This window comes from Anser brachyrhynchus (assembly GCF_964034855.1).
Source record: "Anser brachyrhynchus genome assembly, chromosome: 7".
Lineage (NCBI taxonomy): Eukaryota > Metazoa > Chordata > Aves > Anseriformes > Anatidae > Anser > Anser brachyrhynchus.
The window spans coordinates 10,154,507-10,180,616 of NC_137701.1; the positions used below are offsets into that span (position 1 = coordinate 10,154,507).

Here is a 26,110-nt window from a genome sequence, read left to right on the forward strand (position 1 = left end):
CTCCAAAGAATTGCCAGAGAAGCTTGTGAACCCCCTGGAGAAAAGACGTTGTTTTCTTACAGCCCCAGATTTCAACACTCAATATCCTCCTCTAGGCAGACCAAGGCGTTATTTGAACTCCAGGCTGGGTCTGCAACTGTGCTCAAAACCATTCATTTGAGCTTTGTAGGGGCAATGGCACTACCACACAATAATTTTCAGAGCCCTCTCACTCTTCCCCAACCCTGCTGGTTTTATACCTCTTAACTTCTTGGTAGAGCTCTTCTTTACTCCAGTGAGGGACTTTGATGTACCCATAGAGCAGCAGGTGCTCCTTCGTGGTGAGGTAGTTGAAGAGCACGTTGTGCTGCATGCACACACCCATGTTCTTCCTGATAACCTCCTGATCAGTCCTGATGTCTTTGTCATAGACAACAATAGTACCTGATGATGTAGGGAACAACCCAGTCAAAATAGATCTGAAAGGGAAAAATAAATTGTAAAGAAAGTTAAGTAGAAAGCCAGACATGATTTTTTTCCACATGGTCCTGTACCTATTATTATTTGCAAAGCTTCCCTCCATCACCACCGCACTCCTTGCAGCCAGAAATAACTGAACACAGCTTCTTCTGCTGCCTGCCATGCTTGGGCAGAGCAGTGGCCAATTAACATCAAAGAACATCCCCCTCCCTCTCTGTAGGATTGTGAGGGCAAGTACCAAGCTTGCGTATGGAACTCTGGCTACTTTTCACATATACTTTTATCTTCCTTGGTCTTCCCCTCTCCAACTCAGACCACAGTGTGTCCCGTACATCGATACTCATGAATGCCCTTCACTTCCCATTTAATCACTGGTAATTCAGGTAATGCAGTTACTCTTCATTCTTTGAGGTTTGTCTGCAGTATCCAGACAGCCTCATACTGCTAACCACATCAGAGATTGCAAACCACGTCTTTATCATACTAACCACATCACGGCAGGGAAACCTGACTTCACTGCCATTATTAACAAGGAATGGGAGAGGACTTCCAGGCAAGGCACCTCACAGAGGGCAGCACTTTCAACTAGTTCAAGCTAATAATACTACCTACTAATGCTACCTACCTAACAGACCCGAGTCAAACACCTTCTGCTTGGAATAACTACTTACATAATATGGGTTGTTTTTAGAGCTGTCCTGCAGGGAGTAAAGGGAGAAGATGCATCTCTGACTGCCTTTCACCTTCCCCGTGTTGCTCTCTCTCCTGGGACTTTTAACCCTCATTAAAAAGGAGAGGAGAAGTAACTTGTGACCTTACTCGGGATTTCAAGCCTGCACTAAGTTTCAAGAAGCCATTATATTTTTCTGTACATCACCTTTGCCTACACTTCACAAAGAGGACATGAGATGAATTTCTAATAAGCTGAGATGAAGCACACATCTGTCTTACTGATTTTGGCTCTTCTGGGGCTTCTATTTATCAACTTAATGTTGCTTTCAGAGTGATGCATATATATATATCAGTGGAGAAATCAAGTTCTACAGGTTTGTTTTACTGCTTTTATCTAACAACTCAAACAATAATTTATAAATGACAAGGCTAGAAGGGCTGGAAGGCCAATGTATTAACCTACTGCCATCCCAGCCCAGTCAAGACATGAGTCTGTACAGCTGAAATATACCTTTATTAAGCTTTTGTGCTAATATCATTTCAACTTTGGCATGTGCAAAGCTACCCACAGCTTTCAGAGCAACCCAGCCCCAGGCACCAAAGCCTCATGGAACAAAATGCTGGAACAGCTGCTGTGCTGTGTATTACAGTGATCCTACCAGACTAAAAAGCATATTCCTAAGCAGCAAAGGAGCTTTAATTCTAACAGATGAAGGGACAGCTGAGGTTGTCTAAGACCAAGATAAAACTGCAGGAGCGATCTGTCCTAATAAAGCATCTTATTCAGCTCCCCAACCCTGCACAGCCCCATTTGCTCTCTCATTCACCCTGCCATGCCCCACAGTATAAAACATCCCAACTTTAAAGAGCACATACATGGTCGTCGTTTTCCCAGCTCCATTGTGTCCCAGCAGGGAAGTTATATTCCCTTCGTAGAAGTTGAGGCTGAGGTTGTCCACTGCAGCTTTGGATCCATAAACCTTTGTTATGCCACGGAGGGAGACTCCCAAGGTCAGGTCAGTGGGCTCTGGCTCCAGGTGAGGAGGGGGGGCACCTGCAACACCAAAGGGAAGGGGCAGAGGACAGTTACTTTTTTTCATCTTATAAATAAGCAGGGCTTTTTATAGCATAAAATACAGAAAAGGTAGATGCCTTTCAACAAGGAATGTAGAGAACATTTCAGAGGATCTGAATCATTTTGAGCTCTTCCGGATTTCTCCTTTTCACTTCTGCAACTTCTTACAACTCCTGACAGTAAGTGTTAATCACTTCCGAAAGGTCCCATATTTAGATGTTTCAGAGCACCTAACGTAATCTATACTAAGAAAGCACAGCAAAACTACTAAATTATTTTTGTTAGGTAGAATCAGCAAGCTTGTATCTGTGAGCTCACTACATTTTACAGGCTAAATATTTAAAGAAACAAACAAAGCAGCACATATCCCTTTTGACAAGTGGAAACTTCTTTTTGCTTGCACAAACAAAAGTGTGTTTTTCTACGCAGAGCATTGTTGAGTGAGGCATATGCATCTAAGGTATCTGCCAAACTACAGTATACACAAATATGCATGTGAATATCAGTAGTGGATTTCCATATCAAATAGGAAGAAAAAGGAAAATTTAAAAGCCAAATCTCCATTCAGGTAAGCAACAGTTTCCGTTTTTTTCTGTGCTACAAAATAAGGATTAACACAGAAATGCACTTTCTGAGAGCAGTGCCCCTTTACAAATTCCACTTCGTTTACTTGAAGTGTAAGTTGGCACTGCTACCCCATGTAGAATTCACATACATATCTTATTGTTGAGGGGAGTTTCTTTCCTTAGCATCAGCTTGCTGAAGAAGAGGCCTCTTTGTTTCTCACTCCAGAAGGGGAGGTAACTGTTGTATTCGAGCCAGTAAGATGGAAGGAACGGGAAATACCAGGGAGCAGCCATGCCATATCGTCCTGCAAGAAGAAAACGAAGCTCATCCAGGTATCTGCAGAAAGCACCACTATTAGATTGCACTCAAAATAACAAAAAATGAACTCCGTAGAGATCTCTCCTCTCTTGATGTGCTTCATGTACTACTGATACTTGGTAGAGGATTTTCCCTTAATTGGCACAATAGGAAGCATTTGCTAATTTGTTATTCTGAGTAACTTCATAGCCGGAGGGTTGGAGTACTTTACATTTTCCACTGGGTAGATTTCTGTGTGCCAGTGGACTGCTTCATTAGGTGGGGAAGAAAAGCAAAAGATAAATGTACTGGCTCTTGCCCAAGGCAGGAATTACTTTTTGAAATCGAATGATATAAGTAACGCAACCCATAATCACTCAGCTGACAAACGCTGGCTAACATGCTCTGTTCTCATTTTCACCGACCAGACAGCAAACATACCCTCCTGTGTCCTTGGCTTCAGCTTCCTTATGGGTTTCACCTACCCACACGATAAGCAGAAGAACCCTGTTTTTCCCTCTGTCTTGTCCCAGTTTCATTAATACTCAGACATCCACCACTTAAGTCATGGGCCCTTTGGTCTAGGAACAGAAATATCCTGTGCGGGCAGACTGGAATCAGCCAGTGTTGTATTCATTGTTTTCCAAAGGAAATGGTACAGCAGCAACCTCAATGCAACATATCCTTACCTGGGAATACATTCCTTATATACCACCCCAGGATGAAGTAAATGAAGGAGTCTATCAGAATGAGCCAGCACATCCAGCCAAAGGAGGTGTTGTCTCCAATCATTGGGGATTTATACATGTTGTCCCACTGCAGACCTGCAGAAAGGAATTTAGAAATACAACAGAATCCATATTAGTTAATGAAACATCACATCCATGGAAACTCAAATCCTAGTTTTTTGTAAAATAAACATACCTATGCCCTGTGCCTCGTAGCGAGCAATGTATTGACTTGCATAACTGAACGCAGTTGGGGACAACAGGCTCTGAGGAATAAACAAAATTGAAAACAAACAATTTTTGAATTAGTCTCAAAAAGAAATCAAGTCAGACAACCAATCAGGTACCTCACTGGCTTGGTACAACAGCTACAAAAATGAGGGAGATTTTTTCCAACAGTCACAAAGAGCAGTGGATGAGGCTTATCATGGACAGTGCTTCTGGTGATGGTCTGTAATAACTCCTTACAGACTTCCCTCCTTTTGCTTCTACTCCCAGTACCCAACTTAATCCCTCATTCAGGGCTTTAATTTAGGCTTTTGAAATAAAGTTGTGATTGAAAATTACCTGAGGTGGCTAATAATTTTACCACTTGAATTAACAAGTGTCCTTTCTCAAATTTGGTGGACTCAAAGAAAACAAGTACAGCTTCTGGAACCTAATACCTATTTATTTCTACCCTTGGTAAGAGACATGGCTTTATGTCTCTTTCCGTGACTATGAATTTGAGATACATACAACTAAAGGACAAGCAGAGCCAGCCCTCCTTCACAGTCCTGAAACCTAAATTCCTTACTGACCAGCCTTACTGCTCGTGGTGGCTGAAGGTAACCCATTTTTGCCTTTCAATTTGCGAGGGTTCACACTACTCTGATTCAGCAGGCAGGTGGTAACTCCCTAAAATGGCACAAGTATTGTGTTCAGTCCTAGAACACCACTAATTCCAGGCCTCCCTGAACCAGGCCATGGCCAGCTCTCCTGCTACGTGATGTCGTACCTGTCAACACCCACTGATGGAATTTAGAAAGGAATTTAGAATTTAGAATTCATGTATAATTGTGACACAAGCCTTAATAACAACTGAAGTGTACTGAAGGGGAATGCCTGCTTCCACACACATAATCCCTGTTACTGAAAAGCAGAACTTACCAGTAGGCTCTTCACCGAGAAGCTCAAGTGATTTTCAATGACAAGCAACACAATGAAGGGGAAGAAGGTGAGGATGTACACGAGACTGCCCACCAACGCTGCTATGTTGGTGTTGTTGAAGAAAACGCTGATGAAGTAGCTCATGGCTATGATGGACAGGCTGTAGTCCATGAGGTACAGGAACAGGAGTGATGTGTTTGTTTTGGGAAGGATGTCACCCACTTTTAGGATAACAATGAGGAAGGTGACAGTGATTAGAAGGAAGATGGCACATTCTATGAACCAGGCGATAAAATGGCTGCTTGCATTAACACCCATCATTTTCATGTACTACAGAGAGAAGGGTTAAAAAGAAAAAAAAAAGAATTACAAATGGCAAATGTTTATTAAGAGATTTTTTTTTCAGTGATAATAGGGCACACAAACAAAATATGCTTTCCTACTTTGGCATACTGCTCTGTTGATAACCAGGGAGAAACCATGCTCCCACATTTCTGGAATGCCCTGGGTTTGCAAAGCAGTCTATTGCAAACGAACAGCAGGGGCAGGATCTGCAAGCATCATGTGCCGCAACCCACAAGTTGCAAAGCAGCTGCTGGCATTACGTTTGTAACCTTTCTAAAGCATTTTGGTTATTATTATTTTTTTTAATAATGCTATTTGACTTCGTGGCTTGAACATAAAAACTCTTAGGTCTCTTTGAAACCAAGCCATTTCACACACATCCCCAAGGCAATGCATAAGAGATAAATTAGCATGGTTATACAGAAGTGATATTAATTTATATTAGCTGATGATCAAAGCCACAAGACCTATAGAACTGTAAATTTGTATTGCTAAACCCAAAAGAAATGACCAATGCTGTTGTCTTGTTGTAGATAGCACACCTAAACAGAAAACCGACACCCTAGGTCTTAGAAACAACAAAAGTGGGTTCCCAAAACTATACTGGGAACTAATGGGGCCGTCAACTAGCTATTGAGGTTCACTCATTGTCTGTCTCATTGGAGTTCATAGGGTGCACTTTCTTAGAAAGGCTTTTTGGTGAATTAATATATTTCCACGGTACTAGATAAAAACCAAATCTGCCTAAGCTTTTGTTGTTTGCCGAAGCTTAGCTTTACAAAAAGTTCTTTGCTGTTCATCTGTTGCCTGTGCTCATACTGAAAACCCAAGTTACTGCAGTAAATTCCCTATGTTTCAATGTCATTTCTTTTCTTATAGGCAACCTGAAGGAAGGACTTCATTTCAGAGGAGCTGATGTAAAATGTAGCACCTTCTGAATTATTAAGTATAATAACTTCAAGGATAGGAAGAAAGTCCCTTTGTGTCTTTGTTCCCAGTAGGTACGACTCAAACTCAATTTTCAGGGAGCTTTAAATCTTCAGAAAACTTGTAATTTTGTGAGGTCCCCATGTTTCCAGTGTTCAGCATGGCAAAGCAATATTCTCACCACTTCAAGGGCAAATGCCCTGCACTTCTACATTTTTGTGCTTGTTTACAATGTCAGAATTCAAACACTGCAGGCCAGACAATAGGTATATGGAATATTATTTTCCTTAATGCTTGTTTTGCTCCATTTAACGTTGCACATGGGACCTACAACTCACTAATAAGGAAAATCTGTTTATAATTTTACACGCCCCAGAAAGTTTCAGTGTACCTCATAAAGCCTCAGATCTTTCTCTTGAACAAGTGTTTTAACAAAATCAGCTATAAACAGCACCCAGGCAGCCATCAGAGCAAATGGAAGAGAGTAGGTCACGCTGGTTAAGAACCTGTAAAAGGCAAATGTAGGCTTTAGCTGAATATAAAATGTTCTGGGGATTAAAGCTTTATACAGAATATATTTCTCAGAATAATACTTTGGCACAGGAAAAGACAGGCTTATATTTCAAAATGTGAAGTATAATTAATAATTACAGAAAAAAAAAAGGCTATTTTGCCATTGCATTGGATTTTCTATTCATGAAACTCCTGGCTGTTCAAAAAAAAAAAAAATTATTAAATCACATGGGGATTTCCAGCCAGGTTCTGGAAGCAGTTTTGCTCAGCAGCACCACTGGCAAGAGCAGAAGAAACCACCATTGGCAATGGCATCTCCTGGCTCTCTGGTGGGGTGCATCCAACCTGGAAACACCCCATCAGCCAGCCGTTCTGGCAATAAATATAATGGCCAAATTTTGTTATCTGGCCATATTTCCTGGTGCTTGAGGTTGGGTATCAGTGCTTGCCCTCAGAGTGTCTGTCCTGCTGCCCCACAGGATGGGTATTACAGATCCAGGTCTGCAATGTGGGCTTCGTAATTCTTGGTTCTTCCTCCTTACAACCTTCCTCCCATGCCAAATGTGCACTGAGAAAAGACACAACAATGGCCCAAAGTACAATTCTCATTTTGTGATGGAAAGTAAGTTTTTACAGTGGGAGACTGGGAGATTCAATTCATCGTATCTAAAGGGCTTACGTTTTCCTCCCTTATTTTTAAACCTGGTTTAAAAAAAAATAAAAAATCGGTATTATTCCTGGGAAAAGTTCAATCCACAATAGCAATTTTTTTTAATTTACTTTTTTTTTAAATTACATTTTTGAATTGTAATGCCCAAAATGTCCCCAAACCAGTGCTTTTAGGAAATGCTTCCATGCGAATACAGTCATATTTATAATGAACGATGAAAAGGCATTTTGGTAGCTTTACCAATTTTTTGCCACCTTTTTTTTTTTTTTATCACCACCTTGTGCATTATCTCTAGGCTATAAAAAAATCAGTATTTCCCATACTTTCTTTGTAGTAGTACATATGTTCCTCCTATTTCTCTCCAGGACAGTAACTATGTGCTAAGAATCGATAAACAGCCATTTTATGATGACTTCTACTGGATGCAAATCCAAAGCCTTTAGGTAGTTTAATAATTGAGCAAACTCATGGCTCTCTGAATCCAGGGTGGAGAGGGAAACCCAAAGGCAAGCTGTTTTCTCAGCAGCCCAAGAACAAGCAAAGAAACAGATAACACTGTAGTAAGTGCCCCCAGCAGCCAGTTAATCATTGTGCAAAACTATCTCACAGCAATAATCCACGTTTGCTGCAAGAAGTTGAGGCTTGGTTTGAATGTTCCCTGCCTGCATACTGGCAGGCACTTCGCATGCATTTACCCTAAGGAGGGACGGTAAGTTCCCAGCTCGCAGAAGACAGGCTGACACAGGAGGTTAGGGGCTCTGCTATAGCTCCCAGGTCATCTTTCAGCTCATGCAGTTGAGATGCAGAGCTCCAAAGTTCAGTTTGTAAACTTGGTCCACAGGAGACCCTCATGTCTGTGTGAATTGCCTGCCCAACCTACCAATATTACCTGCTGAACATCCTTCAGTGCTTTCTGAGCGACACGAAATCCCTTCCCTGTGTGTTTTCCACTCAGCTTGGCCACCAGCTGTGGACAGGGGAATAACTCTGAGGATGTACCATGTTGCCAGCTTCCCAATGCCGACCAAAATTGCCTTGCCAGAGGGGCAGGTCCTCAGCTGTGAGAAATTGGCTTCTCTCTATTGCACTTGGCAGAGAGATGGTTTATATTAGCTGCAGATCTGGCTCAAGACGAGTGGAAAGGAAGGCGATCCAAAACTTTTTGATCTACTTTACCATTCAGAACTTATTCTGGTCCACACACGGTTCATGCTGCACTGCTCTGTATAACAGGCTGTTAACCCTGACAACTCGGCACATCAAAAGCTTTTCTCTCCTCCCTCATTACTGCGGCGATGAATGGTACAATTTCATCTTCCCTCTTATCCTTCTTAAAGCATCTGTGAGAGAGGCACCTGGATTGAGAACTATTCACTGTACGCTGAATATTAGCCCGAATCAGTGGAATGAATAACAAATAGCACAGCTGGATGGCAATCTGTAGGAACAAAGCTCATAAACCTAGGGGCTCTTTTTGCCCAATAAGTACGTTTTCTAAGTTCTGCCGCACTGTCTGCACGTAAACACCTGCAGAACAAGCCAACGCTCCTATTTAACCCAAGTCCTGCCAACCCAAGACTCAGCTCCACCTTTTGAAGTAAAACAAGAACAGCAAATTTTACCAGCTGTAAAACCTGTAGTTACCATGACAATTCAGGCACATACAGAGCACCGAAAGCAAAAGATTGGGCAAACTAAACAGAGGCCATTTATGCTAGGGTCCAAAATTTCCCCTTTTGTTCAGACCCTTGAAAAATCACAACACAAAATCATTTCCACCCCATGTGGACAGGTGTTAAGGAGACCAGCACAGCTGGTGAAGCCGACTCCACCAGTCAGACAAGAAGAGCTTACAAAAACCAGGAAGATAAAAGTCCCACAAACTTACATATCCTTATTGTAGCAGGGGTAAGGCATGGCCTGGACTTGAACAGCTATTTCCTCCAGCTTCTTGCCAGTCTGTAACTGAATGATGGCTCTTTCAATGCTGTCCTGGATATAGATAAATGCCCGGCTGTAGATCTGGCTCTGCGAGGTGGAGTTGTGTGGTCCCACAGTCCAGATGCGCTCCCTTATCCTGTTGGTGGTTTGTGTAATCCTGCTGCTCATCCTGATGGTGTAGTTGAGTACAGGAGGGAGGGCCAATGCCCCACCGACGGGGCTGCTCCGGCTTGAAGGCAGCTTGAAAATGATACCTTGGAACAGAAAGGGAAGGGTTTTCCTTCAGTCAGAGTTGATAGCATGGGAGCAGTACACACATATGTAGGAACTCCTCATTTTTATAAGCCTTTTCTACATTACAGTCCATCATTTCATTTCTTTGCTGCACAAATAATGCTCAGATGGGCAGGCTGCTTATGGTCACTATCAAGAGTTTGGAAGTGGAAAGCAAACATCACTGCAGCTCCTCCTAACTTCCAAATGTGACCGATGATTCCAGGTGCTAAATACACCCCAAAGGCTTCAAGTCTTCTCCCACTGAGTATTTAAAAATTAAAGGCTCTCAGAGTAACCAGCTGTGTTTGGAAAAATCTTGCTGTTAATACAGACTGTCACAGATCTAGAGGGTATGTCTCTTAGCACATGCATCTCTCGTGAACATGCCCAAACGTACTCCATCACCAGAGCTCACATAGTGATACTGTAACACAAACCTCAGGAGTGTGGCATTGACAACGGTTCATGGACATACTTTTGTGCACACAGAAACTCCTGCAAAGCTGAAAAATATCTGGGAATATAAAAGCTTTGCAAATTTCTGTTAGGAAATGGAATACCAGAAACAGTTTGATAGACAGGACTCCTTTTCTCTTTAAAATGTCTGTTTGATATATATGCCACTACCACATATTTTCTCTCCAGAATACTTTGGCTGATTATTCTGTATATGAAACATGCAATGGAAAGGAAGGCAAACATAGAGGAAACTCCTTTTATGGGATTAGATAAGTATTATTGGGGCCTGAAGTACAAAGAATAGAAAAAGTTTCTATCTACACCTAAATTATGAGGAACAAGACCCAACAGGTCATGGAACTTATGAGTTAATCCTAATTAAGGAGATATTGTGCATTCTTGAAGAATTAAGACATGTTTGTATCATTCAAATGGATAAGTTTTTATTCCCTGCTCTCCTCCCTGCAGTCTGATCTGAAGCTGAAATCCAATCCCACAAATGTAAAAGGTGTGACTGAGAAGACCCATTATAATAATGAAGTGCTGGACCGGAGCATCTCAAGATCTTTATTATCTTCTAATAAATTGAACTATATCATATTTTTTTCAATCAAAGCATCTTTTCCCTCTGGAGGCCTGAGAGAAGGAAGCTCTGGCATGAAGATCTCCTAAGGGCAGCAAAACTTATTTCAATTAACCAAGAGAAAACACCAGATGACCAAAGGCTTTCTTTTTAAAGACGACAGAGGTACAAGAAAAGAGAACGTATAAACAGGATGGTGTAAAACACTGCCATAAGGAGGTCTGAATGTGCAGGACCCATAGCTCTAGGTGAAAATCGATGGCTGTGCTGTGGAAGCTGTGACCACAACAGTCACTGGTGGAAAGCCAACCTGTGTAGGCTGGACTCCCATCCTGTACCAGGCTAACTTCAACTGACAGCAGTACTTGAGACTCTGTTACATACTTGCAAAAAGTTCATTCTTTAGAAAGAGCTCTTTAGCCATCCTTTCCAATTCTTCTAAGCTTTTGACTGCCCAAATGCGATTAAATGAGACGCAGGAAGACACATTTACAGCAAGAGTAGCTAATGTGTTCAACTGATCGACAATGTCAGAGTTGTTCTGTAACTCCAGCCGAATGTCATCTGTAAAAAACAACAACAAAAAAAAAACAAACAGTAGCATCAGTACATATAGCAAAAAAAAAAAATAAAAATCCATCAAACCATTCTGCTCTTTATACCAACAATGACACCAGAAAGGAAGAAAGGACATCATACTAAACACAAAGTGTAAAACACATTTCTGCACTTCGCAGTGCAACGAAGGCATGTTGTTGACCCAATTTTTATGTTAATCATTTGTAATATGTTCGTGAGCTTGCCTTTGGGAGGATGCCAGCGCTGTGATGTGACAGCCATCCCAAATCAGAAGTTGCCACTAACCTGCTGGGTTTCTAGACTTGCATGTGATGCTCACCATTCATTCCACATCTCATGGTTTTTGATGTAATCAACACGTCTGCTGAGCTGCTGTCTCAGGGGAGAATGGGCTCTATCCAAGCACATCAAGAAAAGTTATGTCTGTTGTGCTGATGTGTGTACTAAACCTGATAATGAAGTTTAATAACGATGCTGCTGTTGCCTGGCTGTTTTAAAAGGTGACTGCATAATGTGGTGTAACTAATATGGAACAGCTGCTGCAGGCATGATGATTTTATGGGGAGTTCAGACAGGAGATGCTACTCATGAAATAGCACAGGGGTCATCACGAACAGCGTGTTCACATCATTCAGACTTTAACAGACTAAAACCACGCTTGGCTTACGATAACTTTTGCTGGCATAAACCAGATATACGTTGAGATGTATGCACACACCGAAAATGTGCATAGGGGCAATAAGACCAGCTTGGAGGGGGGCTACCATCACCGTACTGCACACTAAGAAGGGATACAACCACCAGTGCTGTTAGCTGATGATTACCACTGTGCAGATCAGCACCTCTCACCTTGAAGGACTATGCAAGACCATCAGGGAACAGCAAATGCCATCAGGGCATCTTTTGTAATGATGCCTCTGGCTTCACCAGCCTGTGCTCCTTTATTGGGTCCTTTCCTTTTCTGCTCCGGAAAACTTTCAAGCTGAACACTAATGCAATGTAAGTGAGCTCTCCACATTTCCCATCTGAATCCCAGGTAGCTCGTTTGAAGTGATAATTATGGCTAAATAGTGTCCTCCAGTGGCCACAATCAGCTGCAGAGATTCCCATCCTACTATTCCTTCAGCGCTCATGAGAAACATCTCTTCGTACAAGCCCTTTGCTTTCTAAGAGTCTTTTCCCACAGACAGACTTCAAGAGTTTTGAATCATGGCTGAGATTGCCTCACACTAAAGCATCTGATACTGGCCATGGAAGAGCAGAACTGGAGAATGACTGAAGTTTGGTGACTCTGCAGCTTCCGGACCTGAAGTACAAGTAGGAGGGCAGCACATATGGAACAACTTACCCAGCTCATTTATTTGACTCAGCAGTTCAACTGCGTCCAAATCCACCATCAGCTTGATAAAAACCTGCACAAAAGGATTCTGCAGGGCATTCTGTCAACAAGCAAAGAGAAAAAGCATTAGTTTGACCACAAACCCCGCGAGCTTATTTAGCGTATTGCTAAAATACAACAGACCAGCTGCCTTCATTAACGCTTGTTCAACCCTCTCCTACTCCTTTCTTGACCTTCCATTCTTCATTCTCTGTTTCAGGATGGGGAAATGTCAGCAATGAAAAAAAGAAAACTAATGTTACTTGGAGTCAACAGAAGATGCCTTTTGACTCTCCACCAGGCACCAGACTCCCATGGAAAAATCTTGGATACTCTTTGTTTAACCTGAGGCTTAAAAGTGCAGTAAATTTCACTTCTGTCTGTTCAAGTCCTGTGAACACAGCCAGCACGCAATGGGTAGAGTCCAAAATTTAGCTTGGAGATTGGCTGTCAGATTTTTATTTGGCTGAATTGTTCATTGTTCCACCAGCAAGTGCAGTCAGCAGAGAATATTTCATTTCACTTCTGCATAATCCACTCTGGATTTTCTCTCCGTGCCATAGAAATTACAATGATTTTCAGCCACTGAAATTATCTTTGAATGCTTTAGGGTTCCAGAGATCTCATTTTCATAGTTTTTAAGAAAAGGAGACAATTTCTACTGTAGCAAATGTGAAGCAAGTATGCGAAGCATTGCAGCCTACTGCTTTCTGCAGCCAACCAAGGCTAGGCTCCTTAGGAGGGGAAAAAGAAATTTTATTTACATTCACTGAGGTACAAAGACATCTCCTAGCTCTTACGTGTGTACCAAAGCTACATGTTTATTATAGATACTGTTTCATTTTCTGAAAAAGTCATTTCTTGCCTGGTCTTGGCTGGCTGGATCACTCTATCAAGCAGAAAGTTAATTTACAAACTGAAGAGCGTTCCCTGCTCATCTTAGCCCTCCAGCAGCCCTCAGCATGGCCAGTGTCAAGGAGCACACTACAGACATATTTCAGAAAGAGGATTTGCATGGAAAGGTGTGCCAGCAGTATTTCTGTTAGGGGAACAAGCAGACAGGCACAGAAGCTGTGAAGCCAAGGGCAGAAGCCTGAGCTCAGGTGTCCCCGAGGTCACTCCAACCCCAATTTATTTCAGCGAAGAAACCCATCCTCCCTTCTGTGAGAGAGACAGGGCAGGGTAAGATCTCATACCTTGATCATTGGAACGGTCTCGTTTAACTTAGTCAGTGAATTCATGATGGCAGGAGACTTGTCCAGCCATTCCTGAGACTTCAGGGCTAGATCAGCCATCTGCTTTAAGGTGGCATTAGACTATAAAAAAGCACACAACAACATATAAGGATCCACTTACTAATTACCTGAAAGCTTTTAAAAAATAAGTAAGGAAAACTGCTAAGACTAAATTAGGTTTCTTTAGGGTTTTCCTTAGCACCTTGTTACTGTCTGGCAAAATGCCCCTTTAAGTAATTACTTAAAAATAAGGCCTCATAGCTGACATTTGGAGCACGCCTTGGGTGTCAGCTTTCCTTCTATCACTGGCCTGCTTGCCACACGTAGTGGTGAGCATTTGTCCTGGAAGACATCTCTGTTACTTGCCGAAAATATGGAGGTGAAACTTCATACATTGAAAGCCTTAAAATAATTGTACTATTAAAAGTAGAACAACATGATTTTTTTGGAGGTAACATTTATTTCAAGATGAAAGATGACTCATATGACCAGCAATAGAGTTATGAAAAAAATCTAATATTGCAAACAGACAGAAAACAGACTTCTGCTTCCCAAATAAACCAGTCCGTGCTAGACACAAATTAAAATCCTTTTGAGTGGGCATATCCTGATGTACTGTAAACAGAGTCATACCTTTCCCATGATTGCCCGAGTTTCTGGGGTATCTGGAGTATAAAGGATCTTCCCAAACACCATTGGTTTTAGAAAAGACCAAATTAAAGCTCCAGTTGGGGTCTTGACCAGATCCAGGTAAAAGGACAAACAAAATGGTGCTGTAAGGGCAGAAAAACAAATGAGTTGCACAGAGCACAAGTAGACCAGACATGAGAAAGCTTGGTCCGATTTGTTGCTGTGTCCAGCAAATGACTTCAGGGCTCTCGTTGCTGACTGATAATAATGGGTTTGACAAAAGCAATCCACCCCCAAAATCTCCTGTTGCTGAACTCAAGGCATCAAGAATCTCCTCATTCGAGCCAGGATTCTGTGCCTGAAGGTTAAATGCAGTTTTGTGAACTCAGAGGAGCTAATAATGTCAGCGCAGTCAGAAAAACTACGTATAAAGAAAAAGCGGTGACCTGTCAAGTCCTAGAACCACCCCATCAACAACTGGGAAACAGCGCAGTATCAAGCACTGCTGGGCTATGCTGGCTGTTTGTCTTTTAACATTTATGAAAATAAGCCACTGATAATTTGGGTGGAGCAGATCTTCAACTAACATAAATCGTGAGCCCTCCAGAGACATCAAGCTCAGTGATGGATCTCTCTAAACATTAGAGTTTGGTTTTGAAATGTATTTTACCTATGGAAAAGCCAGACTTACTGGAATCGTGAGGAATTCCGTATTTCCTCATCATCTGTTGGACATGGGCATCCTCTACAGAAGAACTGTTTCTTACAGGGTCTCCAAAATCGGGAAGCAAGGACTCAAAAAACAGGGGTGTGATATCCTGGTTGCAGAGAACTTTTGACATGGATTTAAATGTGCCACGTGTTATCTTAAAGTCATTTGGTTTAAATAATGCCTGCAGAAGAGGAAAAAAAACACCCAAACAAATACATCCTACCTGTTAAAAACACCCTATTCTGGAGAGGAAAAAGAGGTAATAGAAGGAAAGGAATAAACATTCTTATACTGATTTCTTAAAATAAGTTTATCTCTACAGAATAAGGGGCTTTCCCCAGAAATCATGATTTTATGGCTAATGTCATTTCAAGGCATGAGACTCAATGTGAGAATCGCCTACCACACGTGCAATAAGGGTGCCTGGTGCCATACATACAAGACTATGGAACAGAAAGGGACGGGATCCAGTGGTGGATGCTGTTAGTGCAACCCAAAGTTATTGCAGCTGTTGCAACAGGACTGGGTTTGTAGTGAATGTTTTGGGTAGCCTTGAGGCTACAAGCGTGATCTAACGCACACCAAAGCTGGAGTGAATTTTTGCTGCTCACTTAAATGGTTTTGAATAGCCTTCAGTGGGCAGCTCTCCAGCTGTTTTCACACACCGACCACTTCCAGTGCATCTGTGTATTTTGTTCGAAGTCTATTCCCCTTCAAGAGGGTTGTTCATCCCTTGCACTTCTGTTCCTAGTGTCACCCCCCCCTCCAACCACACTGGACACCAGGCTGTCTCAATGCTCCAAATCTAAGCACTCCTATTCAGGCAACATGTCAGTTTGATAGAGATTAGTTTTATGGCATCACTATTTTAAAAGAGAAACAGTAAGCCACAATTGAATGCACCTTCAGCTTCTACAATAAGAAATTCCTATGAAAACTGGTGCAATGGTGTTTTACCTCCCAAGCACATGCAGACTACACATACCTTACTCAGTGACATCCTTCTAGACTGGCGGAGCTTTTTCAGTGAATGAATAGCTTGCAACAGTGGATCAACATCAGACTCAACCTGGTGTCTGTAATATTTCATCTTTGTCAGAACGCCTAACATCTTGTCCACAGGTTTCTGAAGTTCCTTAGGGAAAAACATCTGCAAGAGGCAGGAAGGAAATCAATTATGATTAGCAGGAATCTGTGTGCATGTGTATGCACGCACCCATGATCTTCTCTTAATCCCAAAATGGAGACTGTGGGATGTTCAATATTGTTAGGAGGTTTAAGGAGCACATGTCCCATGGGAACTGAATGAGATTAGCATTCCTAAATCCACAAATGGTTTTGCAACCCCCTCCCGTGACTATTACATATTCTAAAAGGTGCATGTTTCCAAACACCTACAGTTGGGAAACGTGCTAGATGTTGGCTGGGATATAATTTGAGAGGTGGCCTTTCATACAACAGAGACGTCAAACACTACAGGTGAATTTTGACCTAAGACAAATTAATTGGCATTCTCATTTAGTAACTTCTGTTCCACTCAGGATCATTTCTAACCTGCTTTGGCAGGGGGGCTGGACCCGATGATCTTTTGAGGTCCCTTCCAACCCCTTCAATTCTGTGATTTCTGTAGTGTTTTAAAATGTGTATTCAATCCACACTTCTCAGTGAACAGTACTTTGACTTGCTGTTTATATACATGTATGTGGGGGATATTTGAATCGTTTAATAACTTGGCAGTGACAACTAGATTGGGAAAATATATTTTACAGGATGTTTTTCAGGGCTTCCATTTTCAAGGGATAGAAAAAATTTAGCCTGGTGTCTTGTTTTTGGGAATCCTGAACTCAGCTGGGAATGTTCAAGAGGCTGTGACAGCACATAAACAATACTAGCAGATAGGGAGGCATTCGGAGCAGGTCTAGTGCCTCTAAATGAGGTTTGCGGGTTTACACCAGCTGGGATCTTCATTTATATCTACACTGTCACAGCATGGATACGCAATAAAAATTACTGCATGAGAAAAGCCTGATCTTTGGCTTGTGTAAATCAGCATTGCTCCTGGCCACTGCAATGATATTTTATGACCTTTCAGCCACTACATGCAGCAAAGACTATAGAAAGCACTCTACAAATCCAGCACTAACCTTGTATAAGAAATTATAAACGTCTAAGTGTTGTAACAGGGTGACCCCCAGGATGTACATCTCACGAGTCCTCTCTGACACAGAGAGATTGCAGAACTCCTCTGCTACGGTTTGCAGCTGTGGGTCGGAAGGACGGGTGCTACAGGACTCCAGCTGGAGGATCTGAGAAATGAGCTGTGTTTGCAGAAAGGAAGAAAAGATTTGTCAGGGAGTAGACTGCTCACTCCAGTATGCATAGTTTAATCTTGCCTTGCTGCTGTTCTTTCCACAATGTCATATTTCAGCCCTGAGAACCAGAATATGCCTACCTACTACTCCCACTGCAAGGGACAAATCCTAAAGATTGTGTTTTACTGCCTAGCTTGCAGAGCAGTAAAAGCTTTTGTGGCTTCAGTTTCCCATTGACTGATGCATGTGAAGACTAAAAAAGACTGCGCTCTTCGGGGTTCACTCCAGACAAGATGGTTGGGAAGGGGAAAAGCATCTGGAGCTCTGCTTGCACAGGAGGCTGAAGAAGGCAAGCTCATCTCTCCTTATGGGAGGCTATTTTTGGACCCCTGACTGCTCTCATGAATCCTGTTTAGAACTGTGCTTTTCCATCTGGACTACAACAACTCCTCAGCACTGAGGACCCCACCAAGGATCTCACTTGTCCTCATTAGGCTGTTAGAGCGAACTGTGCCCTCACTGCAGATCAGAGCAATCACTCACCAGGCAGCGTGTGGCTGTTACCAGCTACTCGTGACAGCCAAAAAGACCATATGGCTCTCGGTCTCAAATGGCTAAACTGATGTCAGTGACATCCTACTGCATTTCTGGTGGCTGTTTTGATCTATGTCCCTTGTCTATCCCTGTGGGACTGTCTACTTCTCTCTGTGCTGTCAACAGGATCTCTCACTACAATGACAGCAAGCTTACGTGACTGCTGTTTTCTGGGAGAGATGTTTCCAGAAGAGCATCAATACTGGCTGTGGACATTCCTGTCATGTTTTTGAGATCCTCTTTGAGCTGGTCCACATTTTTAAAGACATCCCTTAACTTTTCTGTAAAGGAAATCAAAAAAAAGTTGATGTAACAGCTTTCTTCAGATAGACGGTAATCTCAAGCACACAGAGAACTTAATTTTTGGTAAAGGATGGAAGTGCTGCATATCATTGCTGATTAAAACCCCCAAACCTTGCAAAAGAGTCATATTTCCTAGGTTCCACAGTCTGAATTCCACTATGATATAAAGTTGGCAGGTTTAGGGATAGCAAATTTTGCCCAAATACAAAGACTTTGGACTTTCAGCATGTCAGATTTTCAGGCAGTGCAGAAAAAAATGTTGGTCTAGCACTGGCTCTGGAATTACCCTAGACAAAAGGATCCCAAGAACAGTGGACATGGTGTATGGTTATTTCAGTAATACCACTTCTTCCTGGCAGCTAAACAAATCTTGGGTTTTCAGCGGAAGTTATGATACCAGGGATGATGTTCACAAACCAACATTGTAAAGAAAATACAGGAAACTACCTTGCTTGCTGGCATCTGTTAAATTCTCAGTGATGTTCAACATGGAATTCAAAGTTTTAATATACTGAGGAATCTCTTGAAAGAAAGCAATTTCTGGTATGTTTTCTTGAAACCTAAATTGGAAAAACAAAACAACCACAAATTTGGGAATATGAGAAGAAGGCAGGAAGACATTTTATCACTTCATAAATAGAATACTATAGCAACCTAACTCAGACGAAAAGCCTCACCACTTTATTTGTGTCTGGACATTTGTGGCATCCCCAACCAGTACATTCTGAAGCTCCTGGGAGATCCTTCTGCCATTCAGTACGTTGGTCACAACTTGACTGCTCAGTTCGATAGCACGGAGGAGCTGCTCATGAGATTGACTCTGTTCACACAGTTCTCCAAAGCTAACATTAGGGAGATGGCAAATATGCTGTATTGACTTAAAGCTCTCATAGTCACAAAGAAGTGTTGTCAGATCCCGGAGGCGAGTTATCTTCAAAGGAAAATTTGAAAAGGAAGACAAATGCACAAACACCAGTTAGATGACAGAACTATAAAAGGTACATTTTAAAGAGTCTAGCTGGTCCTTCACATTTTTCTTTAGGATTATTATTTTTTTTTAATATCTATTTTTAGTTCCTTCAGTAGGCCTCAAATAGAAAAGCTCACAACCAACAATCCTGCATGAATTGGTAGCAGACCTGGCTTTATAACATTGCACAGGATCTAATAAACCTTGCAAGCCTCAGAGTATCGTTTCCCTTGCCCAACACACATATGCAGCAATATCCCATTTGGGCTCACCTGTTGAGTAATTAATCTTCCCAGAGACCAAAGAAATGTACATTTTGCAATAGGTTAAGCTATTTGGACACCAGTTGGTCATCCCTACAGCAACAGATGAAAAGGAGTTGGCTAGAAGTAATGACTTCTGCTTCTGCCAGCCTGCTGTGTGAAATTACAAACCTTTGCCTACTGTTCCATCATGGGTTTCCCTCTTGTCTGACATCACTCTTTACATTATCAGTCATGCCAAGAACTGCTGTCTGTTTTGTGCCTATACCTGTTACTCAGAGGCTCATTAAATTATTTTTACAGATTTAATAAGCAGCAGCAGCATGACAAACTTTTTTTAAAATATTTTTTTAAATTCTACTTCTCTGCATGAGAGAAATAGAATGAAGAGCATACATGCTATGGTGCAGGCGTGTATAAATGGTGTAAGAAGCAAATGAGACACCGCTAAATCCAAAGGTGGTGAGGGAAATCCATGAATCAATATTGCTTAGGGTCTTAGTCTCAGAAAGTTCTACTGTGTTGTGAGGCAGGACACCTCTACCTTCTCAGAAAACTGTGTATATACTGGGTAGAGACTGGTACAGGAACAAGTTGATCAGCCCAGATCAGTGTTGACCTTTAAATACAGGCAGACAACAGTGTTTCAGTCCTAGCTTTTATCAGATTCTCTTAAGACACTTTTTTTCCCATATGCTGTTTTCCAAAATCTCCATTGCACATTCATGTATCACTGTGGGATGTCCTTCAAGTGAGCATTTTAAGCAGACTCACTTTTAGCTTCAGGAGCTCTGGTATGGATGAATGTTTCTCAGGGGTATTATTTTGCATTAAATAGTTCTTTTTCAGATGAATTTGCTTCAAGAGCAGTGTGATGTTTTCTGTGGGAAGAAGAAAACAAAAGTTACTCAAAACAAAAACACCAGACTTGCAGAAACTTCACAGATGGGAATACTGCCACTTTTAATCCAAGGCCTGCTGAGCATTGCTATTTTCCATCAAATTTGTATGGCTCAGGACCTCTGAAATCACTATCTAAGACATGGATTGTAACATGCTGATCCAGTCTTGGTAGGTGCTCAGCTCCTAAAGAAATCCATCCCCACGCTACAAACAGGACTTCTGGCAGTGAGCTTCAGAGCCCACTTGGTATCTCTCTTCTGTCAGCAGATAAACCTCTCAGGTCTTACAATAAGCACATACCATGAATATCTACTTGAAATATCATGTTAACTCTCAAAATAACTCCTGTCATCTTAAGGGTACATAAAGCTGTGAAGGGAATATAGGTTTCTATTTGTAAGGATTCGTTATCTGAGTGTCAGCAACCTGTCATCACGTAGAGAATAGTACACGTGCCTTTTGGATATCGTTGGATGGAAAACTTATACCCACAACGTGACATAACTCAAACAAAGAGGAGTCTGGCTTCCTGAGGTCTCACAGCTGCAGTTAATTGCCAGCAGATGAAAACATGTAGCACCATTCCTTCCCACCATTAGACAAAACACTTTGAAAAGACAGGCAAAAACACATTGCAGCTGAGGTCCCACAACATTAATGAAATCATGATTACCTGTCAATTTGCTGTCTTCAACTTCAGTGGCATTTATTAAACACATCAGGTAAGGGTTATAGCTGTTATTCACTGTCACTTGTAAGATGGTTTTTTCAAATTCTAAAAACAGAAATCTGAAAAATAAGACAGGAGTTTAAATCAGCTTCTCCTTCAGAAGCAAGGTATATTCGTGAGCGACCCATCAGTTGTGCAGATGCTGTTACTTGGCAGCTGTAAATAAGAATTCCAGATGAAGCCATGCATCTCCTATGACATTTCCTAAGTGGGTACCCACCCAATTTCATTTCATCAATTATTTTTGCCATTATCTCCCAAAGCTGTCATCCACTCTCAAACCATACGTAAAAGAAAACATGCTTGAAAGGTTCACTGTGGATGCAATTTATAGTTGAAAAGGCACACTTAGGGAAGATAAAAAGAAAAACTAAAGAGTCATACCACAAAGAAAGGGATTCCAAAGAGTTTACCACTGGTGGCAAGTCTCCTACAGGATTCTGCTTCTACTGTGAACTGAAACATAGCAATCCAGAAATTTTTTGAAAGTCTACTGTCAGCTGTATGATCAGTTCAAACAGAAATTTCCTGTCCTTTGGTTTAACACACGTTACATCTAGTGTCCGAAATTATGGTGATAACAAACAAAAGTTGATCCACTGGAAGAAAATTACTTCTCATGCTGGAAGTAAATGTTCATCACTTCCCATAAAAGAAATTACAATACTCTCAAACCAAACTCACCGTGTGATCAAACTGGTTGGTGACAGTGTTTGGTCACCTTGAGTCCAAGGTAGGGTCTTGTTGTACAGGGTTTCTGCCAGGACAACAAAGTGACGAGCGACAAGGTCAATCACACGATCCAAACTAGTTTTGTTGGAGAAAGAAGCTGAGCTGGAACTTGTGCTGAATTCATTTAGCAGATCAGAGATGTTCAGCGCCATGAGAACATAGTCAACAGCTTCTATGATGTCTAGAGCCGACACATTGTTGGAAAGGTTGTTTGCCACTGCTTCCAATAACTTTGCAAAGCCAGCCACTTTAGCTAGATCCATTTTGTTGTTCAGTAAACTGTCAACTGCATCCCAGGTGTTTGAGAAATGACTCCATTTGGTGAGGTTGTAGGAACCTTGGAATCTCTGCAGTATGTCATTCATGTGAAGCTCATCCTGTACCATACTGAAGAGCTTGGACAGGTTATTCCAGCCTGCTAAACTGTCAGAGTAATGCATTACTGTTTCATTCAGCACAAAAGGAAGGAGCATCTTCAAAAGCTGAGATGGGAGCATGCCACCCACATCTTTGACTGGGATGGGGCAGGAGGCATTACTCTGCAGCAGTCCCTCCATGACAGCACTCAGAGCTGTCATCTTCTCCTGTACCCAAGAGTTTTCCAGCTCAGAGACGAGCTTAAATTTGGAAAGGAGGTGCAGAGTAAACTGCAGAGACTGAATGGTGCATGACAGCTCCCTGGAGAAGCGTTCGCTGCTGTTCTTGTAGACACTAGCGAACTCTGGAGACAGTTTCAGGTTCGATATGGCAAGCTGGAACAGTTTGGTAAAGCTTTCGTTGTGCAGAGTTCCTCTCTCCACGTCCATGAAAGCAAAGAGCGCTTTGCAGGGGCTCCTGGCTAAGGACTCGCTTAGGGTGGTATTTTCAAAAAGCATCTGGACTGCTATGCGGAGCACATCCTGAGCGGAGCAGTTCAGGATTGTCCTGGAACTGCCATCGCTATTCTCAAGGAAAGGGCTCAAGGCTAAGTACATGAGATCCGCCACTTTTTCCTTCAGAGAAGCACTGTGCTGTAAGGAAAACTCGCTAAACTCCCCCTCCAGCAGCATCTCTGAGACATGAACGACAATGCCTATTTTTTCTTCCAATGTTCTGTTTAAGTTGGGGTCATGAAGGACTTTCATTCCTGCTCTCCATATTTCAAACAGTCTCTGGACATAGTTACTATAAAAATCAAAATATCGGATAACAGTTTCAAGCTCACTGATATTATAACTTTTCTGCAAATCTTTTAAAATAAGGATACTCCTTTGTATGGCTTGCAAGTATACGGAGATGTTGGCTCCCCCGGGGTTGACTTCATCGTACAGCTCAAATACGGAGGACATAATGCGTATGAACTGCTTAAGTTCCTTACTGAAAGGAAGACTGGAGTCACTTTTCATGGCACTGAACAGATTTTGCAGTATGTCTAGAAGTGAGCGGAAAGTAAGACTGTCTGTGCTGTCCCAATTCATGGACTGGACAATTTCAGCAATCTGCAAGAAAGTGTGAAGTTCATTTCCCAGCCTTCCATGAGGGGAACTCTGGAGATTCTGCATTAGCTTAGACAAAGAAGAGATCAGCAGATAATGATCACTGGTATTCACCTTTGCCATGGCAGCAAGAAGCTGCTCAAGGGACAAGAGCTGTTCTGCAAAATTTTCAGAAGTTACAGGGGTCAACAAGAAGTCAGAAAATAATGATGACACTTCTTCATTTGTGCTGGGATAATTTTCTATGTCTTCAAGCAAGATTGCATGAAGTGCAATCATTTTGATAACCTCCCAAGCTTTCTCTGTATTAAAATGAGTCCTGTTTAAGAAGATCTGATTCCAAATCACTGCAGCCGTGGTTAGAATATCTTGATTTTCTTTCCCTTGGGGATTAGTGTAAAACAGTCCTTTACTATCAATCTCATATAGTGGGACTATTTCTTGAAATATTCTTTCCAACTCTAGAGTGCTGTTTGTGGCAGAAGTTGAATTGAAAAGGAGTTTTAATAAACTAAATAAATCATTCAGATCTGAGGATTTCATTCCTCCAGTGGAATTATGAAAAATCTTATGCACTAACGTTTTTCCGTGAGCTACCCCCAAATCCACAAGAATTAGAGCTTTTTTCACGATTTCCAAGAGTTTCACATACTCATCCACTTCTGTCAGGTTCCATTTGGTGGTCAACACCTTGCCAGTGGCATGCCAGAGCCGTGAGACATGTCCCCACTCGGAGTTGTCAGAAGCATTTCCCCCAGCCTTTAGCAGTTCATATATACTGCTGTTCCAAGTGGAAGTAGTCGGTAACAGATGGGAAAACACAGGCAGCCTATGCCAGTCTGCTGAGCTGTTGGATGAATTTAAGGAATGTAGTAGTGTTTCATTCAGCATGAAAGGAAGGAGCATCTTCAAAAGCTGAGATGGGAACATGCCACCCACATCTTTGACTGGGATGGGGCAGGAGGCATTACTCTGCAGCAGTCCCTCCATGACAGCACTCAGAGCTGTCATCTTCTCCTGTACCCAAGAGTTTTCCAGCTCAGAGACGAGCTTAAATTTGGAAAGGAGGTGCAGAGTAAACTGCAGAGACTGGATGGTGCATGACAGCTCCCTGGAGAAGCGTTCGCTGCTGTTCTTGTAGACACTAGCAAACTCTGGAGACAGTTTCAGGTTCGATATGGCAAGCTGGAACAGTTTGGTAAAGCTTTCGTTGTGCAGAGTTCCTCTCTCCACGTCCATGAAAGCAAAGAGCGCTTTGCAGGGGCTCCTGGCTAAGGACTCGCTTAGGGTGGTATTTTCAAAAAGCATCTGGACTGCTATGCGGAGCACATCCTGAGCAGAGCAGTTCAGGATTGTCCTGGAACTGCCATCGCTATTCCCAAGGAAAGGGCTCAAGGCTAAGTACATGAGATCCACCACTTTTTCCTTCAGAGAAGCATTGTGCTGTAAGGAAGACTCACTGAATTCCTGCAGTAGAAGATGTGTTAAGTTATAGACACGGTTAATTATTACTTCAGCGGAAGCTTCACTGGCATTTCTATAATGGAGGATTTTCATTCCTGCCCTCAGAAGTTCAGACAAGCTCTCAAAGGTTTCATTGTCAAAATTAAAGAAAAGGTCTATATATTTTAATTTACTGATATTATAATTCAGCTGTAAGTCCTTTAATATGTACAAGGTCTTTTCTATGGCTTGAGTGACTATTGAGATATTGGCTACTTCAGAGTCTTCCCCATCAAACTCTTTAAACACAGCTGTTATGAATTCCGACAGTGGAGCTAATTGTTCACTGAAAAGACCATTTGAATTATTATTATGCTTTTTTAAATGGCTGCTTAAGACCTCTAAAAACTGCCCGTAGGCTACAATGCCTGTATTATTCCATTTCATTGATCTCAGCTGTTCACCAATGCGCCAATAGGTATTCAACTCATCCCACCAGAATTCTCCCATGGAGCTCTCTACTTTCTGCATCAGTTCAAACACAGGCAACAGTAGGTACTTGTAACCTATGTTTGCATGTGTCAGTATGAAAAATATCTTCTGGAGAGCTAGGAGTTGCTCTGGGAAGTTGCTGTAGGACACAGGTTTAAGCAGATGATCAGAAAACAAAGATGGTATTTCTTCCATTCCATCTAAATGGTCTTTTAAGTCTTCCAGAAATGATTGCATGCTAGTGGTGAGTAACATTTTGAGAGCATCCTCAGTTTGTGCTGTACTAAAATAAGAATTATTTAACAAATCTGGATTCCAAATCATTGTGGCTAATTTTAAAGCACTCTGAATTTCTTTCCACTGGGTCATTATATTGAAAATGGAAGTCCCGTTAAAGGCACTCTGTAATTGCAGTGATGTTAAGTTATAGATTTCATCAATTATTTCCTTATTATAAGCTTCCTTTAATTTATAATCATGATGTGGATTCATTCCCAGTTCAAGAATTGCATACAATTTCTCTAATGTTTCATTCTTCAAATTTCTGAATAGATTTAAGCTTTTTAATTCACTTCTATTCATTTTTTTCTCAAAGCCTTTTAAACGATGTAGAGACTTTTGTATGGCTTCTAAATCATATGAATTAATGGACCTCTTGGAGTCTTTTCCACCAATCTCTGGCGACTTTATTTTTCTGG

The 26,110-nt window shown here is 41.7% G+C and overlaps 1 protein-coding gene across 1 annotated transcript in view; it reads right to left on the reverse strand.

The window, feature by feature from the left end:
- Positions 1-26,110, reverse strand: part of ABCA12 (ATP binding cassette subfamily A member 12) — an 85,308-nt gene that overhangs the window by 30,240 nt on the left and 28,958 nt on the right. The window contains exons 10-30 of the mRNA XM_080598740.1: positions 21,955-26,106; positions 21,214-21,329; positions 20,412-20,518; positions 19,082-19,335; positions 18,852-18,964; positions 18,258-18,382; positions 17,340-17,513; positions 16,181-16,345; positions 15,175-15,376; positions 14,487-14,626; positions 13,815-13,934; positions 12,589-12,679; positions 11,046-11,225; positions 9,291-9,597; positions 6,611-6,725; positions 4,948-5,277; positions 3,995-4,064; positions 3,760-3,894; positions 2,922-3,077; positions 2,008-2,185; positions 240-458 (exon numbers count right to left, since the gene is read on the reverse strand). Coding sequence (XP_080454866.1) covers positions 240-458; positions 2,008-2,185; positions 2,922-3,077; positions 3,760-3,894; positions 3,995-4,064; positions 4,948-5,277; positions 6,611-6,725; positions 9,291-9,597; positions 11,046-11,225; positions 12,589-12,679; positions 13,815-13,934; positions 14,487-14,626; positions 15,175-15,376; positions 16,181-16,345; positions 17,340-17,513; positions 18,258-18,382; positions 18,852-18,964; positions 19,082-19,335; positions 20,412-20,518; positions 21,214-21,329; positions 21,955-26,106 — 7,449 coding nt within the window. The remainder of the gene's footprint in view (positions 1-239; positions 459-2,007; positions 2,186-2,921; positions 3,078-3,759; positions 3,895-3,994; positions 4,065-4,947; positions 5,278-6,610; positions 6,726-9,290; positions 9,598-11,045; positions 11,226-12,588; positions 12,680-13,814; positions 13,935-14,486; positions 14,627-15,174; positions 15,377-16,180; positions 16,346-17,339; positions 17,514-18,257; positions 18,383-18,851; positions 18,965-19,081; positions 19,336-20,411; positions 20,519-21,213; positions 21,330-21,954; positions 26,107-26,110) is intronic.